Source organism: Heliangelus exortis, chromosome 2, assembly GCF_036169615.1.
Source record: "Heliangelus exortis chromosome 2, bHelExo1.hap1, whole genome shotgun sequence".
NCBI lineage: Eukaryota > Metazoa > Chordata > Aves > Apodiformes > Trochilidae > Heliangelus > Heliangelus exortis.
In genome coordinates, this window is record NC_092423.1 from 110,437,399 (window position 1) to 110,461,742 (window position 24,344).

At 36.5% G+C, this 24,344-nt stretch overlaps 1 protein-coding gene across 1 annotated transcript in view; it reads left to right on the top strand.

Moving 5' to 3' along the window:
• SNTG1 (syntrophin gamma 1) overlaps nucleotides 1–15,133 on the top strand; it is a 312,374-nt gene extending 297,241 nt beyond the window's left edge. The window contains exons 17-18 of the mRNA XM_071737518.1: nucleotides 4,673–4,783; nucleotides 14,552–15,133. Of these exons, the coding sequence (XP_071593619.1) occupies nucleotides 4,673–4,783; nucleotides 14,552–14,710 (270 nt within the window). The 3' untranslated portion in view covers nucleotides 14,711–15,133. The remainder of the gene's footprint in view (nucleotides 1–4,672; nucleotides 4,784–14,551) is intronic.
• The last annotated feature ends 9,211 nt before the right edge of the window (nucleotides 15,134–24,344 follow it).

The window sequence follows — 24,344 nt, forward strand, 5'->3', positions numbered from 1 at the left end:
CAGGGGGAGATTGCAAAAGGATCAGGTTTGAGTGATTTGCACAGGGACAACAGAAAAGAATGAGGAAGGCCTCCTGCTGAGTCACAAGGTGCAAAGTGGACCCACTTGCTTTCTAACTCTTTTGTAAAGAGGAGTCTGAGTGCATCTGGATCCACTCTGAATCCCAAACTTGGTCAACAGTTTACAACTAAAGGATTTAACTGTAGGGATTTCAGTGTGGTCCTTTAGCATATAATTAGGGGTCTGCTGTGATACAGAATAGCAAAAAAACTGATGTTGATTGACATGATAAGGAATCACAAAATTGGATTATATGATTTTCTACCAATAGCTAAGCCATCAATAATAAGCAATTTGTTATAATCAAGTGCAGAGGTACAAATAAATAAACAAAGTTTCTAATCTAAACTGCCTGTGTACATACACACACACAGATACAGAGATTAATCTATGTTAAGATCTTAAGTTTTGGTACCTAGTGTGCATCAAACTGCACAAAAAGAACTTGCAATGAAGGATATACTGAAAATTCATCTCTGAGATGCAAGTGTAGTAAATTACTACAATTTTATGTATTTGCAGCAAAATGAGAAGGAGCAGACTACTTATTCTTTTGCATCGGATACACCAAATTCCTTCATGAAATATGGCATAGCATCTTGGTGTGATCCTGAAGAGCCCTAAAGGGCCTCATTTCAGGTTTAATATTTATAAGATTATGAGATGATTGACTTTGGTCGTTATTTTTCCATGGTGGCAACAATTTGAGTCAGGTGATCCTTAGCAACTTTCAGAATGGTCTTGTACTCTGCAGGAGGGGGTCTCAGGTAAATTTTGCAAACCACAGAGTTGTGGATATGGTTAGGGAGTGCCTGATCACCCCAAATCACTATTTGCACTAGGTAAAAGAAGGTAACCAGTTGTTTCAAGTCACTGCTCCTGTAGGCATGATCAGAAAGTGCTGGATTGCCTCACCCTACTGCACTTGCTATTGAAACAAGAGCAATGTTGGACCCACTGCACTTGTAACAAAAGCAAGGAGAGTGGTGGCTGGTGTTGACATCACATTGTGGCTCAGTGAGAAAGGAGTTTGAAGCACCACATCCACTCATTAGCAAGCCAGATTTCTTTTACCAGTACATAATAAAACTGTGTGATTCAGGTCATTGGAAGATACAGAGAAAACCTGTATTTGGTGATGTGCACTGGCAGGTGAAATGATGCTATTGCAGTACGTGGTCCAAACACTATCTCACAACTTTTTAAAGTGTAAATTGTCTTTTTGCAAGGATAGAATTGGTTCATATACAATATATATACAATTGGTATAATACAATATGGAAGAGCCAAGACTTTTTAATAATAAATTGAAAGTAGTTAGTCTTTGAAGCCATAGGACACAAATTAATTCTGTTCTGGCTAGTGACTCTCACATTGACAAAATAGAGCATTTCTTTCCTAGTGCCAGTGTAAATCGGCCTGCATATTTTTGCTAAATCATGTAGCTATCACAAAGCTATGGACTAGTCAGACACTCACATTTCTATACATTTATCTTAGAATGTGGTAAATAAAATTACAGAGACACCTATTTATTCTGTTTATTTATTCAGCCACTGTTCAGGGTAATTAAAGCTCCCTTAGACAAAGCAACGAGTGAGCTCTTCTGGCCATACCCTTAAATAAGGTAATTATGAGGCATTCCCACTTTTCTGAGACAAATATCTGGATGGGAAGTGATTTTGTTTGATTACATCTCATAAAAATTGTATGTAGCTTAGTCCAGGATTCTGAAATAATAGCAATAAGTAGCAAACTGAAATAGGATATGAATGTGAAAAAAAAATTTAAGGTGTCTTGCAGAACATGTCTTCTGGATTTACCACTAGTGCTAAGAATAGAAGCCATGTAGTTTTCTTCACTTGTGTGACTGTGGAGAATACCAGCAAAGTATTACAGGCACTGAAGTCAATAGTTTTTCTTCCCTGTGTCATTTATGCATTGCATTTATGTCCCATCTATAAATTAAAAACATGCAGGCAGAGAGCATCCTTGGGTAATTATAGCAAAATGGCACTAGCAGAAGATAATAGACAGTAATTTGGTTACAAAGACCAGAACAAATGAGTCCTAGATGATTACTTATAAATAAAATATTTCTCATTAAAAATATTGGTGAAGAATCTTGGTCCCAAGTATATCAGAGGGAAAAAATCTTATTAATTTCAGTGAAGACAGGATTTTGCTTGTTGATGATTTCTTATTACAATAATTTAATAACATCTCAAGAGAAGTCTTAAATCATATTTGTAAGCTTGTCTGCACTGTTTGTCTGAATTGCATTCTGGTATTCTTTGAAGTTAATTTTATTTATTTATGTGTCTTCACACTTTATACACAGAGTGTTTAATAGTATCTGTGAAGTATGCTGTTGAACTGTCAGCTCTAGAACTTTGTTTTGATATCCTGATGAAAAAAGTGCAGTCTCTTTCTGGGCTTAGTCCCAAGAAGAATTTTGTCCCCTCCACCCTATAGAGCTGATTTTGCAGTGTAATCAAGTAAGAGCCACTGCTAAGGAAGGCTCTCCAAGAGTGTTCTTGAATTATGCCTGTGGTTTGGTGTTACTATCATTCTCTTTCCTCTAAGTGGAAAGAAGCTATTGGCAAAATTACGTGGAAAATGCTGAGGAATCTATAAATCTTTCATCTTCACTCAAACTTAATCTGATTGGGAATAAGGACAGGTATGCTGGGACTTTCCTGCCCATTTTAAGGGTCCTTGTTACTACTACACCCCTCTCCTAACATCCCCATAGTTCATCAGGGAAGAGATAATTATAGTTCTTTGCTGTGACTGTTGTTCTGCTGAGATATAAAGACCATCAGTGCCCATTACATTTCTCAGCTAAGAAATCACATGCTTAAGGAACTTTATTGTTCCTACAGAAAGACAATAGTCTTGATCTTCGGACAAGATTTGTTGAGTTATACAGACCTGTAAAAAAAAGAAGTTTACAACATATCTAGGAAGTATGGCCACCTGAATGGTGGACTGGCTTGTCTGTGTTTGTTTTGTTTTTTTTTAACTCACTACAGGACATAAGTAAACATCATTGATCAAACAAGGTGAAAGGTATTGCACAGATGTAGAGACAAGGGATGCCGTTCTATTTTCTGTAACATAGATTGGTGGGCTCAGGAGGGCTCAGGAGGGCTGCATTTAAAACAAATAGGATATGGTTTCACATAAATTGTCAAATTCCTCTGGTTTGTCTGAAAGTAAATGTTCTTAACTCTGTTTATGGTAGATGGGGGCTGTCCTGTCTTGTACAGGGAATGAATGTGGTGCTGAGATTAGAATTTTTTTATCTAGAAAGGGCAAATATAGAGAGAATTTTAGGGAAAATAATTCTAACACTTGCTTTGTGTACTGTACGCAGTTAAGATACTGTTCTTTTGAGGTTTTTTTCCTTTTTCAATTTACTAAGACAAACACAACAAACTTAATTAATTTGCAGGTTGCAGGTTAGAGGTTTTTAACATACAGAGATCAACACATCCTGATGAAGAGAGTCCTGCAGAGATTTGGGATAGTTAAACATCTTTACCTCCCTCATATTCTGTTTAATATCAAGTCAATATTAAATCATTCAGAGATATAGACAAAGTACAGGTGGAAGTGTCATCCTACACTACTGAGTTACTTTTCATTTACAAACCCCTGGAGAAAGGAAAACTGAACAGCACTTCTTGCCTCAGGTTTCTGTGTTGTACAATTCTTGTGATACTTACATCTTCTCAAAGTAACATCACAATGTTAGTAAGGACTACTGAAATCACAATGAAATAAACCAGTGCTTCAGAATATCTGGAGGGTGGAGAGGGGGGATATCTTTAAAGGAGGCTGAAAACACAATAAAACAGGTTTTTTCCACAGTTAAGCGAGGTAGTTTAGATGTGGTTTTTTTCTACATAAATCCACATTAGACATATAAAAAAATGCTTTTCTAGCAAGCTGTAAATTGTATTAATTGTATGATTATTCTGTAGAGCAGGATGTCTTTTTTTTCAACAAGACACATTGTAATTTGTAATAAAATTACTTGAAAGGCCAGTGATATGCTTAGAATTAATAATCTGCTCAAATTCCCGACTGGTACTACCATAAGTAAACTCAAAATAGATTCTCATTACAGGTTTTCTTTTGTTATTTTTTAATTTAAAAAGATATATTTTCTTTTAATATTATATGCTCTTTATCTTAATACAACTATGTATTTAATATTGAAGAAAAAGAGCGGACTTCCCTAGCAGGTTATCACTTCAGATGGAGTAGAGAATTCAGAGATTATCAGTGGGGAAAAATACTTGGTTGTTTGAATGTCATGTTTTTTGTTTAATCAGGTTTAAATATGGATGGAGGAATTTTACAGTAAATTTCACAAGTGTTATCTGACTAATATGAATCAGACATTGCCAAAGTCTAATCCATTGATATCATCAAAGACACATCAGACCACACTAAATTGTTTTGATTATGTGTCATAGAAGGGTTAAAAATTCCCTTTGGAGGGTATCAGCTATTTCTAATACAATTTTCAATTATAACTACACTGATTTGCATGTTTATGCTTTTTTATGTTTCTTTTTTTTTTTTTTTTTTTTTCCTCTAGGCTGTACTTTGGAGGTACAAGTTTTCCCAGCTCAAAGGTTCTTCAGATGATGGGAAGAGCAAAATCAAATTTTTGTTCCAAAACCAAGACACTAAACAAATTGAAGCAAAGGTAAAAACAATACATTGTTTTATAAAATCTATGTCCTTTAAAAACAGTTATCAACTCATCCAGGGGAATGGAGGAATACATTAAACCACATTACTTAGGAATTTTAGATTAATCAGCAGAGTTGTAAAATGCGAAGAAAACCAAAGAAGTTCTGGAAAAACAAAACTGAATCAATGCTTGTTTTTTTGTTACTTCAGAGTCTTCTGAAAGGTGTAATTACATTAAATAACAATAAAACCCAGGACTCATTATATATTATTTCAGGTACATTTGCCATCACTCTTTGTCATTTTGATAGAGGTGGCTGACTATTTTAATGCCTTTTTTTCTACTCTTTATTTATGTCATGAAAAAAATATAACCTTAAGCCAACCTGGGGACAAATCCCAGCAAAGTTCTAAAATCTGGTAGGTTTTTTTGTTAAAAAAAAAAAAAAAATTCCACACAAAAAAGTGTGGATTAAATGAAGATTCCTTTGCAAGACTGAAGCTTTATGTTTGTGTCTAGTTCAAAATCAGAAAACTTCTTTTCAAATGTGCTTTTAATTCAAGAGTTCATCTATAAAAGTGATAAACCTGAGAGAAATATGCTTAGTTTGATTGAAGTCTTTTGAGAACAGGGGATTTATTGTGCCAAGGTGTGTGAGAAGTCATCTCCCAGGATCTTTGATAACTGGAACTGCCTTAAAATCTGAATCAAAAGTTTTTTTGGACTAGAATCCCAGGTTTTGCTTAAACCTTAAGACTGTCTCCTTGGCTACCTTTAAGCCTTGGTTTTGAAGCATTTGAAGCATTTGCTATAGAATTGTTCCTGAGAGTGTCAGAGAGAAAATTGATCGATGAATATGATAACAATTCTGTTCCTTCAGCAAAAAGAAAATGGTTAAATAAATTGTTGTGTAAAAGGGCCAAATATACACAGCATGCTAAATTATGTAAAGAAAAAACGGTGTTTTATCAGGGGCAGTTGTGAGTTTAAGTGCAAATAACTCCATTAAGCAGCTAGTTTTTCTTCCTGCATGTCTCTATGTTTAGTATTAATTTTTTTCTATCTAACAGCTATTTGCTTAAATTTTGTGTGTTGTACTTAGTACAATGAAGGTGTGTAAAAGGTCTCATTAAATCAACAGGAATGAAATGTGGTGGATTGTGGCTTTTAATACCTTCATGTTCTGCTACATCTTGAAGAAAAATATTTTCCTCTCATTTCCTTCAGAAATCGTTTTAACATTACATAATTTATTTTAATTTCTAATAAGAAATATTAGGAAAACATAATGTAATGTCATGAAGATAATTTTCTCCTTAGCAAAAAATTGGAAACTTTTAACATGTTCCTAAGTACACCTGAAGGATGAAGCTCATTATTATTTCTATCTGTCTCCTATTGCCATTATATTAACACATGATTTTAGGACTAAAAAAATTTCATAGTAATCCAAGAATAGTAATCCATAGTAATACAACTTTACTTCCTTCCTTCCTTCCTTCCTTCCTTCCTTCCTTCCTTCCTTCCTTCCTTCCTTCCTTCCTTCCTTCCTTCCTTCCTTCCTTCCTTCCTTCCTTCCTTCCTTCCTTCCTTCCTTCCTTCCTTCCTTCCTTCCTTCCTTCCTTCCTTCCTTCCTTCCTTCCTTCCTTCCTTCCTTCCTTCCTTCCTTCCTTCCTTCCTTCCTTCCTTCCTTCCTTCCTTCTTTCCTTCCTTCCTTCCTTCCTTCCTTCCTTCCTTCCTTCCTTCCTTCCTTCTCTTTCTCTCTTTCTCTCTTTCTCTCTCTTTCTCTCTTTCTCTCTCTTTATCTCTTTATCTCTTTCTATCTCTTTCTCTCTCTCTCTCTCTTTCTCTCCTCCTCTCTTTCCTTCTCTTTTTGAAGTAACGTTCAAATATTTTTATTACTAAATGAAAATTAAAAATAAAGAAAAAAGTATAAAATATAGATTGCGAAGAAGAAAAATAGTTTTAATCAAAACATTTTCAAGTTTTTTTTTTTTAATTAAATATGTCACGCAAATTACTTTTTAAGCTTTAGAGGTATCCTGGTACCTTCATCTTACCGATTGTTAATCCCACTCAAACTTAACAGAGCTTTATTTCTAAGAAATTTCTACCTTCTGCCTTAAGAAGGCAGAATATTGTACAAACTTGCTAGCATCCTTCTTAATATTCTGTATTGTGTTGTGTTCACTGGATGCTTCTCTGTATTATAAATTTAAGCTTTCACAGGGATCAATTTGGAAATGGAAATGTATTACTTTTAGTTTATTTTCTTGGTGATCAAATCATACCACTACCATGATAAAAAAATGTCAGATTATGTTGTCTTTGGAAAGCACTACAGCATTTCTGCTGGGCACTTCTATCCATTCCAATTTGTTTACATATTTTTTCAACTTTGATTAATTTAAAATTCTATGGATAGGCCCCTTCAGGATCCTTTAAGCCTTTCATGGACTTAAAGCACCATGCAGCATGAGATGAGCAGGAACAATCTAGCCTTTATTTTCTGTACTTTAGCAGCATTAGAGTTAGAGGTATAGCTATTTGGGGAACCCCTGAGTCATTAGGAAATGTTAATCAGATTTTCAGATATGTTTGCAATGCCAGGTTTCATGCACACTGTATGGCAGACTTCATTTGAAATCAGGTGATGGGAATTTTGTAAAACATCTGCTAAAGGCTGTGATGAGTATTCAGGGCCACAGCTGTCATTGCCTGATAAATGCAGCTCTGTGCTTCATATGGCCTGGGGATCCCCCTGTTGTAAGGCGAATCACAGGGTAATGTTTGCTTTAAGTAAAGGTAATTTTTTGCTAGTTACATTACACAGCAAATAATCAGAAGCTAGTGAAATGAGAGCTCACAGCCGAGAGCAAAACCAAAAAACTGAGGAGTCATTGCTTCAATATATTAGGGAGCTTCACCTCTGCATCCCCAAGTAGCAATGTGGAAGAAGAGCATGGCAGGTAACTGACAGGATAGTCACTAGAACCAGGAGTGGTTTTTCTTCTCCTTTGTCATTAATACTAACACATTCTCTGCAGAACCTGTTATGGCATATGCATACCTGATCTGATTACTTTTCTTGCCTCTAAGGTTTATTTTCTTCCATCTCTGAGTGTCACCTGTGACACTGACAAAATGTGTTTATGTATTTAACCCACTGTAATTCAGTTACTCCCAGCAGATGTTAGGTGGTCTGGGCACAGGTTTTTGTTGATGTTGTTTATTTTTTTTAAAATAATATTAATTTCATCATTGTCAACAGCTGGCTGAATATGAGCAGTGTGCCTAGAAGGCCAGTGGCACCCTGTCTTGTATCAGAATTAGCGTGGCCAGCAGGACCAGGGAAGTTACCATGCTCCTGTACTTGATGCTAGTGAGGCTACACCTTGAGTACTGTGTTCAGTTTTGGGCTCCTCACTACAAGATGGATCCTGAGGTGCTGGAGTGAGTCCAAAGAAGGGCAACAAAACTGGTGAAGGGTCTGGAGCACAAGTCTTAGAAGAAGCAGCTGAGGGAATTGCGATTGTTTAGACCAGACCAAAGGAGGCTGAGGGAAGATGCGACTGCTCTCTGTAACTATCTGCAAGGAGGCTGTAGCAAGTTGAGGGTTGCTCTCAAGTTGAGGGTTGTTTTCCCAAGTAACAAGTTATAGGACCAGAAGAAATGACCTCAAGTTGTGCCAGGGCAGGTTTATGTTGGATGTTAGGAAAAAAATTCTTTTCTGAGAGCGCCGTGAAATACTGCAACAAACTGCCCAGGGCAGTGGTGGAGTCACCATCTCTGAAGGTATTTAAAAGACCTGTAGATATGATACAGGGTATGTGATTTATTCATGAATTTGACAGGGCTAGGTTAATGTTTGGACTTAGTGATCCTAAAGGTATTAAAAAAAAAATTAATATTCTATGAGTCTAGATAATTCCTTCCTGTAAAAATATGAATCATCTAAATCCAAATGCTTCCTGGCTTGCCTCATTTACAATGCTGCACACTATGTGTATCTCATGCTTACCCAGATGTGTGTGATTACAGCATGTGTCTGTGCCATAATGTAATGTAGCTTTAGAACACTTACTCATTATCTAAAAAATTAAGAGTGTCTGAGTGCTTAGCTATTTAATTTTAATACAAAATTTAGATAAATTTGTTATTGTAGAAATACATTCAGACCTCTTTTGCTTGCAAAAAAACCAAATTATGCATGAGCATTCTAAATTTGAGCCATACTATCTTGATACTTGTCCAGAAGTTCCTCTGTGTTCTGGTGGAATGCACAGAGATATCACTGCTAATGTTAGAAGAATCTAGAAAAAAATACTTCTTGAGAAAAAAATGCAGAACCACATCAATCCCTCAGTCATCTTTTTTTGGTTTTGAAACACACTTGCCACCAGAATTTATTTTCCTTGATTGACATGGAATAACTGATATTTTTATAACGCTTTCAGATTTTTTTACAATGTATTTCATGGCTGACTTAACAAATTTCAAAATGCCATGCTTTGAGACACACAACGTCTTACGGATTTACCTACAGTTTATCCAGATAGAGTTCTTTTCTGATTGACAATAGTTGAAATTATTTAAGCATTTATGTCATTCTCTCAGATATTGTTAAATGCTGCCTTTTCTTCCTTTGAGACTTTGTATGGATGCTTTTGTTTGGCTTCTCTGTAAGCAATATTGTGTTACTCTCTAAAGATACATAGTTCAGTGTAAAAGAAGTGTTTTCCTGTAGATTTAAGCCATTTCAGTCTGAAAAATCTGAGCAGTAATTACCATAGGTCACACCAGTGGGTTCATGGCAGGGTGCCTGGATGGAAACACCTAAATTTAAAGGTCTCTATGGCAAGGTCTAAGTGGTTTCTGAGAAGTAAAACACTTAGGGGCAACATTAATCACTGATACCCCTTAGACATTCCAATCTCTAGGCTATTTCCCAGCTGTCACTCAGCAGCAGATATTGCACAAATTTGCACAGTCAGACAGAATTTTTCTGACTGAGAGCTGCAAAATAGAGCTGTCGGCTTGGCAGAACACAGAGCCTGCATGTCCCTCTCCTTTGTTCTTACTGAGTTGTTTGGATTGGATTGAAAAAAGCAAGCACAGAAGGGCAAAGTCTTCTTGTCTGTAAGAAAGGAGATTCACCTTCCTATCTATTTACCTATTTGTCTACCTATAGCTAATAATCCCAGTCACTCCACAGCAATAAGAATCTCCAGTATCTCAGCAGCGTCTCAGGACTGTAGTAAACTCACTGGGCTGTGGTCTTCAATTTTACCCAGCTGTGTGTTGGGACACTGCAATAGAAACTGCTTTATATTTTTCTGGCAAAAATTAAAAGTATCTAAAAATTAAAAGTATCTTAAATCTATCAGAAGTCCTGTTTCACCAAATATATAGTTCTAAACATAGGAGTATTTAATGCATGTAAAAATCAGCATCAGTGCTGTTTTTCTTATGATATGAAATTTTTATCTGAATTTTGTAAGTAAGCACACCAAAAAAATCTACCCTCTTTCAGTTTAAAGCATCATCCCTTGTCCTATCACTAGATGTCCTTCTAAAAAGTCCATCCCCATCTTTCCTGTAGCCCCCTTCAGGTACTGGATGGCTGCTAGGTCTCCCCAGAGTTTTCTCTTCTTCAGGCTGAGCAACCCCAACTCTTTCAGCCTGTCTTCCAAAGAGAGGTGCTTCTCTTATCATCTCTGTAGTCTTCCTCTGGACTTGCTCCCAGCAGCTTCCTGTCCTCTTTTACTGGAGAGCCCAGAACTGACCACAGTACTCCAGGTGGGGTCTGACCAGAGTGGAGCAGAGGGGGAGAATCACCTCCCTTGAACTTCTGGCCACATTTCTTTTGATGCTACCCAGGACATGTTTGGCTTTCTGGGCTGCAGGTGCCCATTGCTCGCTCATATTGAGCAACACCCCAAGTGCTTTTCCTCAGAGCTGTGAATCCATTGTCCACGCAGCCTATCTTGGACCCAGGAACAGGACCTTCATCTTGGCCTTACTGAACTTCATGAAGTTGTCCTGGGCCCACTTTCAAGCCTGTTAATGTCCCTCTTACTATTATTACCCTAATAGTAAGTAATGTAAATTGATTTGTACTTGAAATTATCTTGTATAGAAATACAATTAAAAAATAAGACAAATAGGCTGGGTTACTGCTGTAATGTGAACAAAATGCTCTTTCAAGTGTTGCAAGGTGTCCTGGTGGATGCTTGCACCATTTTCAAGACTGACATTTCTGTTCATTTCAAGTACATTCTCTGACATATAATTTAAAATGAATCTTTATTCTTAGCCTTGAGTGTTTTTCCATCAGTTTCACTGTGTTCTTCAAATTATAGAATATAATATTCAAATGGGTTTTATGTATACATCCTTAGGATTTTTACTGAGTGAATGCTCAATAACAGTGACAGCAGTCTGAGTTCAGATTTCTGATCTGTGTAGGTTTGTGTGATTCAGTTTTTAGTTTCCTGATGTCTGGCAGATAGATTATCTGTTTAATATCTATTTTAGATCAGAGTCTATGCTAATAGAGATTATATAACACCACATATGATGAAAGAACAAGTATCTTCTCATTTCAGTAGTTTATATATGTATGAAAAAGTATTTTTTCATTAACTATATCATGAATACTTATTAATTTACAATTCCTTGATTTTGTAGATTAATAATGTCTGGCATAATGACAACAATGCAGGGTGAGAGTAGTTTGATCAAGAGATAGCTTAGAAAGCCTATTTGAAGACCAGAAGATACACTGATATTACTAAGTAGGTTCTTATGTGAGGGGTATAGACAACAGTGGGAAAATCTGAATAACAGTAAATTGTGTACTTGTACATGGACAAGTTGATGTGCCTTAAATTGTGTTTCTTTGATTTTTGGGGATTCAGAGCACTTGTTTTTCCCTACAGGTAGCAACTTTAATGGCTTCACTGCATATTCCTTCATGTTTCTTAAGGTTTTCTGGTTTGTTTGTTTGAAACTTTATCTGAACTTTATCTGGGTGGGCAATACACAATGCCCTGCCTAGGTGAAAGTGTATTCAGGCAAGAGAATGATGACAAAGTATATACAAAAACAACTATGGATGGCTATGGTGTCCACAAAAGCTTGTGGCTTCCCCTCCATCTGCTGGCAGTAGGGCAGACCCATGGGCAGCTAGAAGTGGAAATTCTCAGCAGAACTGAGGGAATGTTTTGTCAGCAGCTCTGCATGAAATCTTATCTGCTTGTTAAACTTTCTTCTGATGAGGCTAATCTGCCAGATAACTGTTGTTCCTGATAGATCATGTTCCCAATCAGGATCCTTTGAATTGTACTGCAGCCATCAATCAGGCCTTCATGTACTCACCCCATACCAGTCAGCCTACTGTGCTTCACCTTGCTGTAAATCCCAGTTAAATACACGTCTACCATGAAAAAAAAAGAATGTTTCATGGAAAAAAAAACCCAAACAACAATCAATACAATCAAACAAACAAAAAAACCCCAAAAAACAAAGCAAAGCAAAACAAAACAAAAAACCCAAAACACTTACTGACTGCTTAGTACTCATCTTTGCAGTCAAGATAATTTCTGCTTTGTGTCATTAGTATTAATAATCCAATGGGACTTTCAGAGGCTCTTCTATTGAATCACTCATTTTCCTTGAAGGTCCAATGAGCATTGGATCTCCTCAATGTGTTACTGTGGCAGAAACACCTATGATAACTGGGTAGTTAACACGGTAGTTAGTTGGTAGTAATTCTACTAATACACTATGAAATTTCAGTGTGCAGTAACCAAAATTATGATAGTAATAACTTTCTGCCAGTGACATTACATAACTGACTCAAACAATTCTTGAACAGCCATATTTATTTTAATGGGCTTTTCCTGTTGAGATACAGGGGGAAATGTAGTCTTTCTACAGGTAGCAGATGGAGTTAATATTATGAATATTTTACTCTTCCACTAAATATTTAGTCTCTCATCTGAAGCTTCAGATTTTATTTTTTTTTTATTACCAGAAGGACAAATAATATTATATTAATAAAAAGGAGTTAACTGAAAAGTAATTTGATTTCAGTGACTGATAGTTCTTAACCTGAAATATTTTCTATAACTCCTTATTTCCTCATTTTTGAATTTCCACAGTTTTCCTATCTATAATAAATTTTTTTGTTTTGAAATTTGAGGGAGGAACAAAACCTTTGTCATCATGATGAATTTGCCCTTCTGCCAATGTTAAGAATGAGAATGTCTCTAAACAGATTGTTTTAAATGGACACAGATGGCAAGCTTGTGAAACTTGGCATGAACTTTTATCTTCTTTGTTGAGAACTTATAGTTAGGGGAGTTTAAAGAAGCTCATGGGATGTTATAAGTTAATTTTTTAGCATGTCTGAAGAACATCTGCTCAGGTTGTAAGAGAGCTGAGCAGAGCTCCCTCAATTCAGGGCATCACTGGACACTCTGCAGATGCAGTTCTCTGTTTCCAGGCAGTTTTCCCTCACACATGAGGGATTTGTGAACTTCTCCATGAACTACCTAAAGCAACATCTTCCAGGGAATCTGAAAAGTCATAAAACTGCAGGTTGATGTAATTTTGAATGATTTAGCAATCTTTTTTGGATTTACAACATTATCAATATTCTTCTAAACAAAAAAACCCCAAAACCCCTTAATGCTACATAGTATTGAAATACCAGTGCTGGACAGAAAGAGAAATAGAATGTACCACATATCTCTGTATAGGCAGAGAATCAAAGCAGAAGGCAACTTTGCACCACCATCCCTACACTTCCATGTATTCAAATATCTCAGTATTTGCTTTCAAGTAAAACAGATATTTACTGATTAAATGCCAACAGCAAAAGCACATACTGAAGATAGTCTAAAAAAGATTGATCAGATAAAGTGAGATACAAAGAGAAAACTTATATATGTAAAAAAATATCATTTTGATTAATTTCCTCTGTAGTGGTGTCTACAAGAGTCATAGCTGGTCAGATGACATGTTGAGGAAAAATAAACAATTGTAACATAATGTAGAAAAAGAAGGACTCTGTGTAATGTTGCTAGTAAGTTTAAAATATGGAGTCTGTTCCTTTTTTTTGGTCTAAAACCAGTAACCCTCTCGTTGAAAACAGCTCCAGAATATCACTATGTGATAGTAGCATTTTTTTGAAAATGTGTTTGGTTTGGGTGTTGGTTTTGTTGCTGTTTGTTTGTTTTTGTTTTGTTTTATGGGGTTTCTTTGCTTTTTTTTCGGTTAGTTGGTTTTTTCTTTGTTTGTTTTTTTTATTTTCTGGTGAAAGGATCAGCACAGGTGAGACAGTAGCTACCATTATGTGATGACATGGGGAACAAATGTAAGATATGTAAGAGTGTTAATGATCGTCGTGGGTAAACATTAGTTGCCCAGAGATGTGTAGACTGTTATGGTGCAGTCACTCCATTTATTTTTATATTAACCTGCAAAATTGCCAGATTTCCATTAACCTGAGGGAAAAAGGAAAAAAAAAAAAAAATAAATTTACTGTCATTGTCTCTATGGGGGCACTTAAATTCACCATAGCCTCAAAACAATTATTTACAGACTAGGTATAGCTCAATGTCTAAGTCTCTGTGATGGAGAATTGTCAGACACATTAGCAGAATTGCATCAAACTGTTAAAATTACTGCTATTTGAAGAATGGTTCATTGCTGGGTATATGTTTGTGAGCTGTTCTTTTGTTTCATGTTTAATCTTATTGTTTTCACTTCCAGGAGCTGGAGTTTTCCAACCTGTTTGCAGTTCTTCACTGTATCCACTCATTCTTTGCAGCCAAAGTGGCTTGTTTGGACCCTTTGTATGTAGGCAGTCAAGCCACAGCTTCTTCTGCTCCCACAACTTCTGGTACTGGCAAATTAAAGTATACTACTTGACATCTCACATTACAGCACTGCCACTTAACAGCAAGACATAATGATGTATAAATATATTCATATGATGTAGACCTTTTGGTGAACCATGTACATGGAAACCAATCCTGGAGGCAAGAAGACATCTTGCAGTATCAGCAGATAAATGGTCACGTGGGATCACAAATTCATCTCTGTTCTGCAAGACATCAGTAAATAATCCTAGTTGAAGTCCCAGAATAGGATGGATATGCTTTTAGTATGATCTGTTTGTACTTACATAGTGCTTTAAGCAACACTGGAATCAAAGGAATAAATGATGAAGCACTTCAGTATTTAATAAAATTTTCAAATTGCTGTAATAATACACAAATAGAATTGTCATTTTCCTGTTTTCAGATGGTTTTTACGACAACATGCTAAACTCTCAGTATGAATTTAACACCCTATCATATAAATTACATAAGAGAAAGCAACAAGCATATAGTAACTGGTGACAAGGAGATAAGCATGAAAAGATATTTGTGTAAGAATCTCCTCAGATAAGAAAGCACTTTAAGCAATGTTGTAAATCCATACTAATGTCCATACGTAGTCATGCTACTTTTTCTATTTTGTTCTTTTGGTCCAATAGTAACACTAATAAAGAGATAGTCATATCAGACTGATACAATTAAAAAAGAACAAAACAAAAAAACCCACAGAAAGTAAAACAGTTTTCCATGAATAAGTCCCTGTTCTTCTGGTAAAAATAATATGATATGAATTTAATTTTAATTTTAATTACAACTTAACTGCAAGTAAGTAAAATATTATGTCTGCTGTTTAATTCCTGTATATGTAGAAACTCTGTTCCACTCAGGCTCTCAACAAAATAGACAGTCTATACAATGCTTGAAAAATGAGTTCACTCTTTGAGTTCCTAATAATGTTTCATTTTTTCAATTGATTGTCATGTGTTTGTTCATATAAGCTATCCCTAAATAAAAGGGTTGCATCCTGGTCTCTGAACAGACCATAACGGTACCATGGCTGTCCCTCGGATCTTGAGTAGAGTTATCCTGGACTTGGTAGAGAAAGGTCAATGGTTGGACTCAGTGATTTTAAAGGCCTCCAACCAGAATGATTCTGTGATTCTGAGTTTGTTCCTGGGAGAGTACAAATCCCCAAATCCAAAACTGCAGCAGTCAAAGGGGCTTAACAATAGGAAGTCAGGCACTGTCCTTGGCAAGGAAAGATATACTGGAAACACAAATTTTAACAGAACCCTGGCAGTGCTGAAGACAGACACCCAATATCTGGCAGTGACATTTCTTCTCCTCTGTACTTCTGAATCATCTCCATCCTTTTAGTGCTTTGCTGTGGCATTCAGCTATCACCGTGCTGGCATGTGCTGACACCTCAGTAAATGCTCTGGGGGTGATAGCAGAATCTAAACCTTATCAGCTGTCACTTGAGTGCTTTTTGTTCAGCCATTTATGTTAAGTGTACAGTTTTACCACGGAAACCAAGAGTTGTTTAAGAGATGTTTTTTTTTAATGTGCTTAAATGAACGTCACGTTTACCCAAGCCAGCAGAAAGTGTGGCATTGCAAAATGCTGTAGATTAAGGGGTTCTATAGAATGAAAGCCCCGCTACTTAATTTTTAAAAAACTACTTCTTGTGCATAACTGAGGTAATGACATGAACTTTTGGGACTCCACCAGAGCATCCTAGAGATCTTTGTCAGGTATTCTGTTGGTAGCACTGCTCTGTCCATCAATGAAACTTTTGTAACTGGGCATTAAATACACAACCTTTGAGAGACAAACATGAACCTGTATTTTTTGCTTGGTTGGTTGGTTTTTGGTTGTTTTTTTAAACGCCTTTATTTAATAGAGTTAAATCAATGCTTTTATTTTCAAGAAGATAAAAATGGTGTTACAAGAATAGAAAATGCCCTAGCCTTGACTGCAGGTCAGCTTTGGTTTGTGCAGGGGTTTGTGTGTTGACCTCACAGAATATTCAGAGGTGAGTCTGCATCCAGGTTTGCCCTTTTAGAGCAAGGTGAGCAGATACTCAGGCTTGAATCTGCTCACTGCAGGGGATGATGGGGTGGACTAGATGACCTTTAAAGGTCTCGTCCAACCCAAACCAATCTATGATTCTAGGAACCAAAGAGGGAAAAATTTAAACTGTGTGTTATAATTAATTCTGAAATAGCAAAATATAATTTACAAACAGACTAAATGGATTTTTTAAAATTTAAATATCTACAGGAGATTAACATTCAAAGTATAGTGAATTTCACATGGATGTGTGGAAACTCGAGCTTTATGCTGCACCTCTCATTTCACACACAACATACAATGAATACAAGTATTTTGTAAAACACAGCTCAGTGACACTGAAAAAACCCAATTATGATGAGCTGTCATCTTTTGCTAAAAATCTGTACGCAAGCTCAAGCAAATGATTTAACAAAAAAAAGAACAAACCAACCAACCTATAGCATAAAATGTTTGTTCTCTTTATGTCATGACATTCTTAAATAAGTTTAATTTAAAAAAAACAAAATCCTTTATTGTACTGTGCCTCTTAGAGTGATGTAATGTATACCAAAAAAAAGTGAACTCTTAAGTATAACTGAATATATTTGGTTTTAATTGCTTTACTTTATTACAGAAATAGTAGATGATCTGACCTTCACAGAACTAACCATTTCCTAGGCTATAGAGTGAGCATAATTTTGTTGTGACAGTGTTACAGGTTTGAACATATTATTCTGGATTGCACCAGTGAATTAATACATTTCCTACATCTGTTTAAAAATACAATTCTCAATTTTAAAAAGAGCTTTGTTTTCCAGCTTTGAAATAAAAATTAAGATATTTTTAAATGTTGGCCTTTTTTTTTTTTTTTTTTACATCAAGAAGTTTGTGGAGACAACCTAGCTGTAAGTGGTTAATTTTTTAAAATCAGTACTTTGAGATGAGAACCATGAAAAATATTGTTTTCCAAATTAGTCCTCTAATCCACAGAAATGTATTTATTTACTTTGTGCACATTGGTTTTATCAGAACACCTCAAAGTGAACAGCTAAACAACAAGTAGGTAGTTGGCAATACTGCAGCCTATTCCTTTAAATGTGATTTGTTTTTTTCAATGCCTTAAGATATTCCTTACATAAAAATATTCTAGAAACCTGAAGATCTTGTGAATGTACAGTTTCTGCCCTTAGAAATTCATCACCATTGATACTTATTGTCTAGGTAACCTCAAGTATACCCTCTGACAAAAAGAAGGACCAGTTTTCCTTTTGGTATGGCAGTTCCAAGGCACCTTTTGGAAAATGCAATTTTATTAATATTAAATACTAATCCTTGCAATCCTTACACTTTCCCTTTCCTTAGGGGTTCTGATCTCTGAAAAAGTGTAGTATCTGGTAAAAAGTTTGAGCTTTTTAAAATCTTCAACCTTGGGTAATTATGAGTCCATACTTTCGATTCTGACCTCTCACCAATTCTGCATGATGAGAAACTTGAGAGATTCATTCAAGCTCCCAAAATTTAAATGCCTGTCTTAGATGTCTACAGTAGGACTAGAGACTCTCAAAAGGGAAATAAAAGGCAGGAATGTAGCTTAGGATCTCTGAAGGAGAGATACTAAGGAGCTAGAGATGCTTCTATGTCAGTGTTTTCCTTTTATCAGGAATGTGCTTTTTAAGCCAGGCTCTGGGTTTCTGCCACTCACCGTGCTATTTTTTTTGTATCACAAAGCTGTCTTTAAACACATGAATTGGGTTTTAGGATGAAACTAAACTATTACCATACCTATTTTGAGTTCCAGGTCCTGATGGACTTTCCAGACAGAGAGGCAAAGTGAAGCTGAAGAAGACTGCTGGGTGCCCCGGGCAGGTTATTTGCATCACCTTTTTCCCTTGCTACCCTTGCACCTTTTTTGATAGTGAGCAGGCTGCCCCCTTCTGGTGAGCCCTCTCCCTGCTGCATCTTGCCAAATACACACCTGAATATTTGCTCCGAGGTCCTCAAGCAGACTCCTCTGTCACCTCCTCCCCTTTGCTCAGACAGATGGGAAAGTGGTACTCTCAGCTACATAAATAAACTCCTCACAACAGTCCGGGGGCTGTAGTAAGGGTTGTGGCAAGGGCATCCATGTAGCACTGAGAGTGTTTGAGTCTGTGATTAACATTCAGGTTAAAGCAAATAAAGTCATATCTGAGTTTAAGTGCATTCCTAACTTGGAGAGCTCTTGGGTGCAATTTTAGTCTATTCCTGGAGTAACACATTTCTACTTCTTTGGCTCAAGTTTAAGGAAGTGTAGCAGAGACAGCAGTTCAAATCATAGTTGGAATCATAGTGAAAAGCATAGGAGTACCAGAATAAAAAGAAACTTCTGCTTGTATTCTGTATATTATTACAGTACATTACATAATGTATTAAAATACATTGAACAATGTTAAACTAAATGCTTTCATTTACATGACCTGGTCAGTTTTCACTATGGTGTAAATGCCTTCCAACTTCTTCACGATAAGCCCAGCTGTATTATGGAAATCCTTTTGTTATTCAGTATATACTAATATATAATGCATTGTGTGTGTGTGTATGTGTGTGTGTGTCTGTATATATTAGTATATACTAATGGAAGATATTCAGTATATATTAATGAAAGTTAAATATTAGGCACAACTATAAAACAGAAGCATAAATCCATGAAGCTTTAGATTTAAAAACTTAATCTTATAATGCTATAAAGGAAAATATGTATATTAGTTGAAAAAAAGGCTATTTTTGCAGATATGCACAATCTGGATATACAAAGATAAATTGATAAATGTTAACCAATTTACTATTTCATACCTCCAGGAACTTTGATTTTTTTTAATTATTCTATTCCCTTCAGCATATTTACAATATATGTCATAAGTTTTAATTTGTTATGGATAAAAATTACTGAAAAAATGTAATAGAAAGTGCTATATATTTTATAAATATTAAAAATTTAAGAAAAAACTATTCAAATTATTTATTTACTTTTAATTATGGTTTTGTGGTTGTTTGTAATATGTATTTGTGACAAACATAAGCCACCTAGTTGTTTAAGCTCATTAATGTACCACTAATAAAATGCTATCTTCTTCTTTTTGTTTTTGTTATGTTTCGTTTTGTTTTGTTTCTTTTTTGTAATGGAACATAACAGAAAAAATAGTAAATAAATACTTTTTTAACTAATCTTTTGCACTTGGTCATACAGTGTATGAGTTTTATATTGTTGAAAGCCAAGCCTGAGAGACCAAGAAAATACGTGAAGAGCGTCGGGTGGTAAAGTTATTATTTCTCCAAACCATGTTCAACTGTTTATTTAATAGAAATCATGACAATTCCTTACTTGTATGATCATTTCCACAAGGCAAGCCTGACTAGGATTTTGGAAATATCTGCCTCTTCCCTGGCTATGAAGCACGCCTACAACCAGATTATTTTGCCACTGACATTTAATTGCCTGGTGTAGGTTGGAATGAATTTGGGCCTGACATTGGAGTGCTTGAAGGCATTTGCTGGTATCACTTTGCAATCAAACAACTTTCAAATACTGCTGCAATTGCAAGAACAAAACCAACTTTGATAAATTCAATTTTGTTTGTCTTTTTTCTGACTGAGGGAAGAGAAGTTGGAGGAAATGGCTGGTTTTGTTTTCATCAATTTAGGGTAAGAATTTGCAGTGCACATCTCACAGGCATATTTTGGTCCCTCTCTTGTGCTCCCCTTTCAGAAAACCTGTGTCACCTCCTCTAGTGCTGTCACCTTTCTCTTCCATCCCCTCCACAAGCAGTCACCAGGGCCTCCTTGGACCTCATCCTGGGGTCACCTTCCTTAGTTTTGTACCCAAGAATGTATCCTTTGCAACATCTTAAAGTGAAGGGAGAAAATATGAAGTTTGTTGTAATTCTTAGTGTGATGAAGACTTTGTGCTAAAAAAATCCTCAGTCCTCATTCCCAGATGTGATGTAGCTGATGTGGGTTAACAGAAGGAGTTGTTATTGCTACTGGGAGGAACAACCAGACACCTTCCAGTACTCCAGCAGGAACCTTTCTGTCTTTGCACCTTACCTGTTGGCACTGTCTCTTGTTGACCTGACTTTTCAGGAACTCAGGAAATTGAGTAGGGTGTTTTGTATGACACTTTTACCATGAGGATGAAAATTCTGAGTACCCTTGGTGTGGGAAAGAGCTCATGTTGGTGGGAATGAGGAAAAGGGAGTACGTTTCATTGTCCTTTGATAACACACTGTAAATCAAAAGATAATTTTAGCTCTTTACTGGAAGAAGGATTAGAAAAAAAAAAATCTTACTTCAAAGGGAGCTGAGGAACCTTAAAGTATTTCTACTTGTGTCACTGGTATGGTGAAGAGGAAACATTGATTTGCCCAGTGATTATGGAAACATATATCCTGAAGATTATTTAAAACTCAAGAGGCTTTAAACAGGGATTTATTCTTTTTCCCAAAGGGCATAGCATAGAAATAGTATAATCTGGAAAAGGGTCTGTGGCAGCACTTCCACTCTATACTCCTTTATTTGGCCTTGCAGAATCGTGAGCATAGAAAATAACAGTATTTTACCTGCTTTATAGTTTTGGACTACCTAAGGTGCAACCTGAACCTTTTTCTGACTTTTTTGTTGTAGAGTGGAGTCCTAGAAAAGGTTTTTTACAAGATGCTGAGTTTGTCATATGAAGTTATCTCTGGAAGCTGGGGTTTTAAAAAAGGCAAAAAAACCTCCATCACGTACCATGAGCTTCCGTGGAAAGACAAGAGATTAAACTTGTCTCAATATGCAGTTAGATCCAAACTTTTACCTTTCTCCTTTGAACAGTTGCAAAACCTGAACAGGTGCAAGACCTTTCCCCTTTTCCTATCCTCCCCCCCTTCCCCTTTCCCTTTTCTTTCCTATCTTTTCCTTTCCTATTTTCTTCCAGGTGTTAGTGAGAGAAGACAAAGGGTCAAACCCCTTTGAAGCAAGGAAGAGAAATGGTGGGGCACTTGGCTGTGGTCTTTGCACTGCAATACCAGTGACCAGAGCAAAGGCTCAGAGCACCATCACGAACAGCTTATGCCTGTACATGAGAATACAAATATTTGCAAGAATCATGAAGTTAAGGCCTTCCATCATTTTACAAAAAAGAGGATCTCAGACTATGGTTAACACAGAAGCTGACAGACAAATGGAACTCGTGTCTGGGTGGTTCATGTGTCTAGGAGCAATTTCACAGGAGGGATGGGGCTATTCCCTGACAGGGAGGAGAAGGTCCCCAGTGCTGGTGCAATGTAGAAGAGATCTGAGCTGCCTGAGGAGTTTAGGGGAACCCAATGTCCTACTGTGAAGGACCAAGGGGCTTGTGAGATGATAGGAAAATGTTCAGAGGAATATAAATTTAAGATGAATAGCCTGAGTCACTGCATGTTATCCATCTTCCTCAGTCATGTCATATAACCCCTCTCACAAATGTTTGAACTTCATCTTAAAAGTAATTAGGCTTTTTGGCTTTCTTCCTCTTGTTGAAAAGCCTTCTGGAATCATACTGCTCTGTTGGCTTCAGATTGTCTTCTAATTTCCAGATTGAACCTATTTGTAACTAGTTTATATCTATTTGATTTTGTGCCAACATTATCCCCTAACTTAAATAGTTCTTTTCCAGCACTAGTGTCAGTCCCCCTTTTCCCTCCTCTCCTCGATATATTTATAGCAAGCAATCATATGCCCTGACAGCTTTCATTTTGCCTGAATGCACAAGCCAAGCTCATACAGAGGATCTCTATGCAGCTCAGTGAAATTTGGTGCAGAGATTCCTGAGCTCTTGCTGACTCCAGCTGATATGTCTACCTGTTGTGCTGCAGCAATACCAGCTCAGGGCCAGAAGCAGTTCATCCACTTTATCTGCTCTGGAAGCAGTATATCACAGTGTGGTGCTGATGGGCTGTATTTATTATCTTAAACTGCATTAAAGTCCATGGCAGCTCAGGGCTCTTTGCACTCCTCCTCATTGCTCTGTGCAGACATTTGCTAATCAGGTTCCCTGGCTTGTTTCCATACCATCCCAGTGAGATACAATCTTACACTAAATCTCTTCCAGTTTGACATTTTTTTTTCCCTGGCTGTGACTACTTCTGCACCTCAAACCATGCTCCAGATCTGGTCTACCTTCTGTCCTGCCCTGTGGCCATAATATTTGCCAACTGTCTGCAAAGGCTGTGACTGCTTGCATGAGTTATTTCCATGCCTGCATCACACTGGTGACTCACAGGCATCTTGTGAACAGGCAGTATATCATGGACCTACTTGGTCTTCCAATGGTGTGATCAGCTCTCAGCTCATCAATAATGAGGATGGGGTATAAGAACAGCTCGGTTTATCACCCAGAAGATAAACTAGGAGCCTTTCTCTTTTTCCCCCCCTATATTACAGGGAGAAGGAGGCAGAGAAACAAGCCATCATTTTAAGAGTTAGCTTTCAAGGAGACAGTTCCTGGTGTCAGGGTAAATATGCAGATTTGGATGCAAATATTTTTTTTTCTGGGAGGCAGGTTAGAGGATTTATATGCCAGTCCTCTGCTTTCCACATCTTTTGGCTTCCAGTCATGTCTGAACAGAAGAAAACAAAAAGCCCTGTTAAGGACAAAGGAGAAGAATGAAAGGTTCACAGGAAACATTCTCTCTTCATGGTCTCTAGAGGTAAAATACCTCCAGCATTTATCAAGTCTTGTTCCATCTCTGCAATCAGACAGTTTCTTTCTGAGTGATTAATCTTTCTTTCTCTCTCTCTCTTTTTTTTTTTCTTTTTTTTTTTTTTTTTTTAAACTCCTGCAATTGCATTACATTTAGGCAGCCTTGGTTGGGTCAGAACTCCAGTGACAAAATCAGCACTATATTCTATGTATTTCTGTCTCTGGGCCAAGGAAATCACATTTTTCAAAATCCATTCCAACTTTAGGTAAGCAGAGGTTTTGGCACACAAATAAAACAATAAAGAATGTTTTAAGTTTCAATGGGTGGGATAATCTCTTATTTAATTCTTTTTTGTTTTCTTTTAAAATATGAGCAGGTGAAGCTCAATGAATCAGTGGCATTATCTTTTTTCCTGTGCATAAATTAATTCCTGGGAGTCCATTTATTTTAACTACTGTGTGATTGGTCTCAAGAACTTTTAAAAAAAAGGAAGTGCAAATTAATACAAAATCAACAAAAAGCTATTTTGCAAGGACTAACTTGAGCTAGCAGTCTGTTGAATTTCCTGGAGTTATCAGTAGCTTGTCCAAAATGGCATTTGTTTTTAAGAGCAGCAATTGTAAATGTATGTGTATATATATATATCCAGTGTTAGCTTTAAGGTATGAGTTATGATCTGTTTCTATAGAAAGAAATATAACTTCTGATGCATCATACATCAGAGTACCTCAGAGCAAAAAAATGAATTTGGCTAAACTTAAATCAAATGCAGTGTGATGGTTGTATTGTAAAATGATAGCTGTCTAAAGCTGTGACACATCCCTGCCATTTGAACACTGAGAGCTATTCAAGCTGCATCCAGGAGCAGACTCATGAAAAATATTCTGAGACTGTTGGTATGAACTGGTACCATCAGATTTCCCGAGTGAG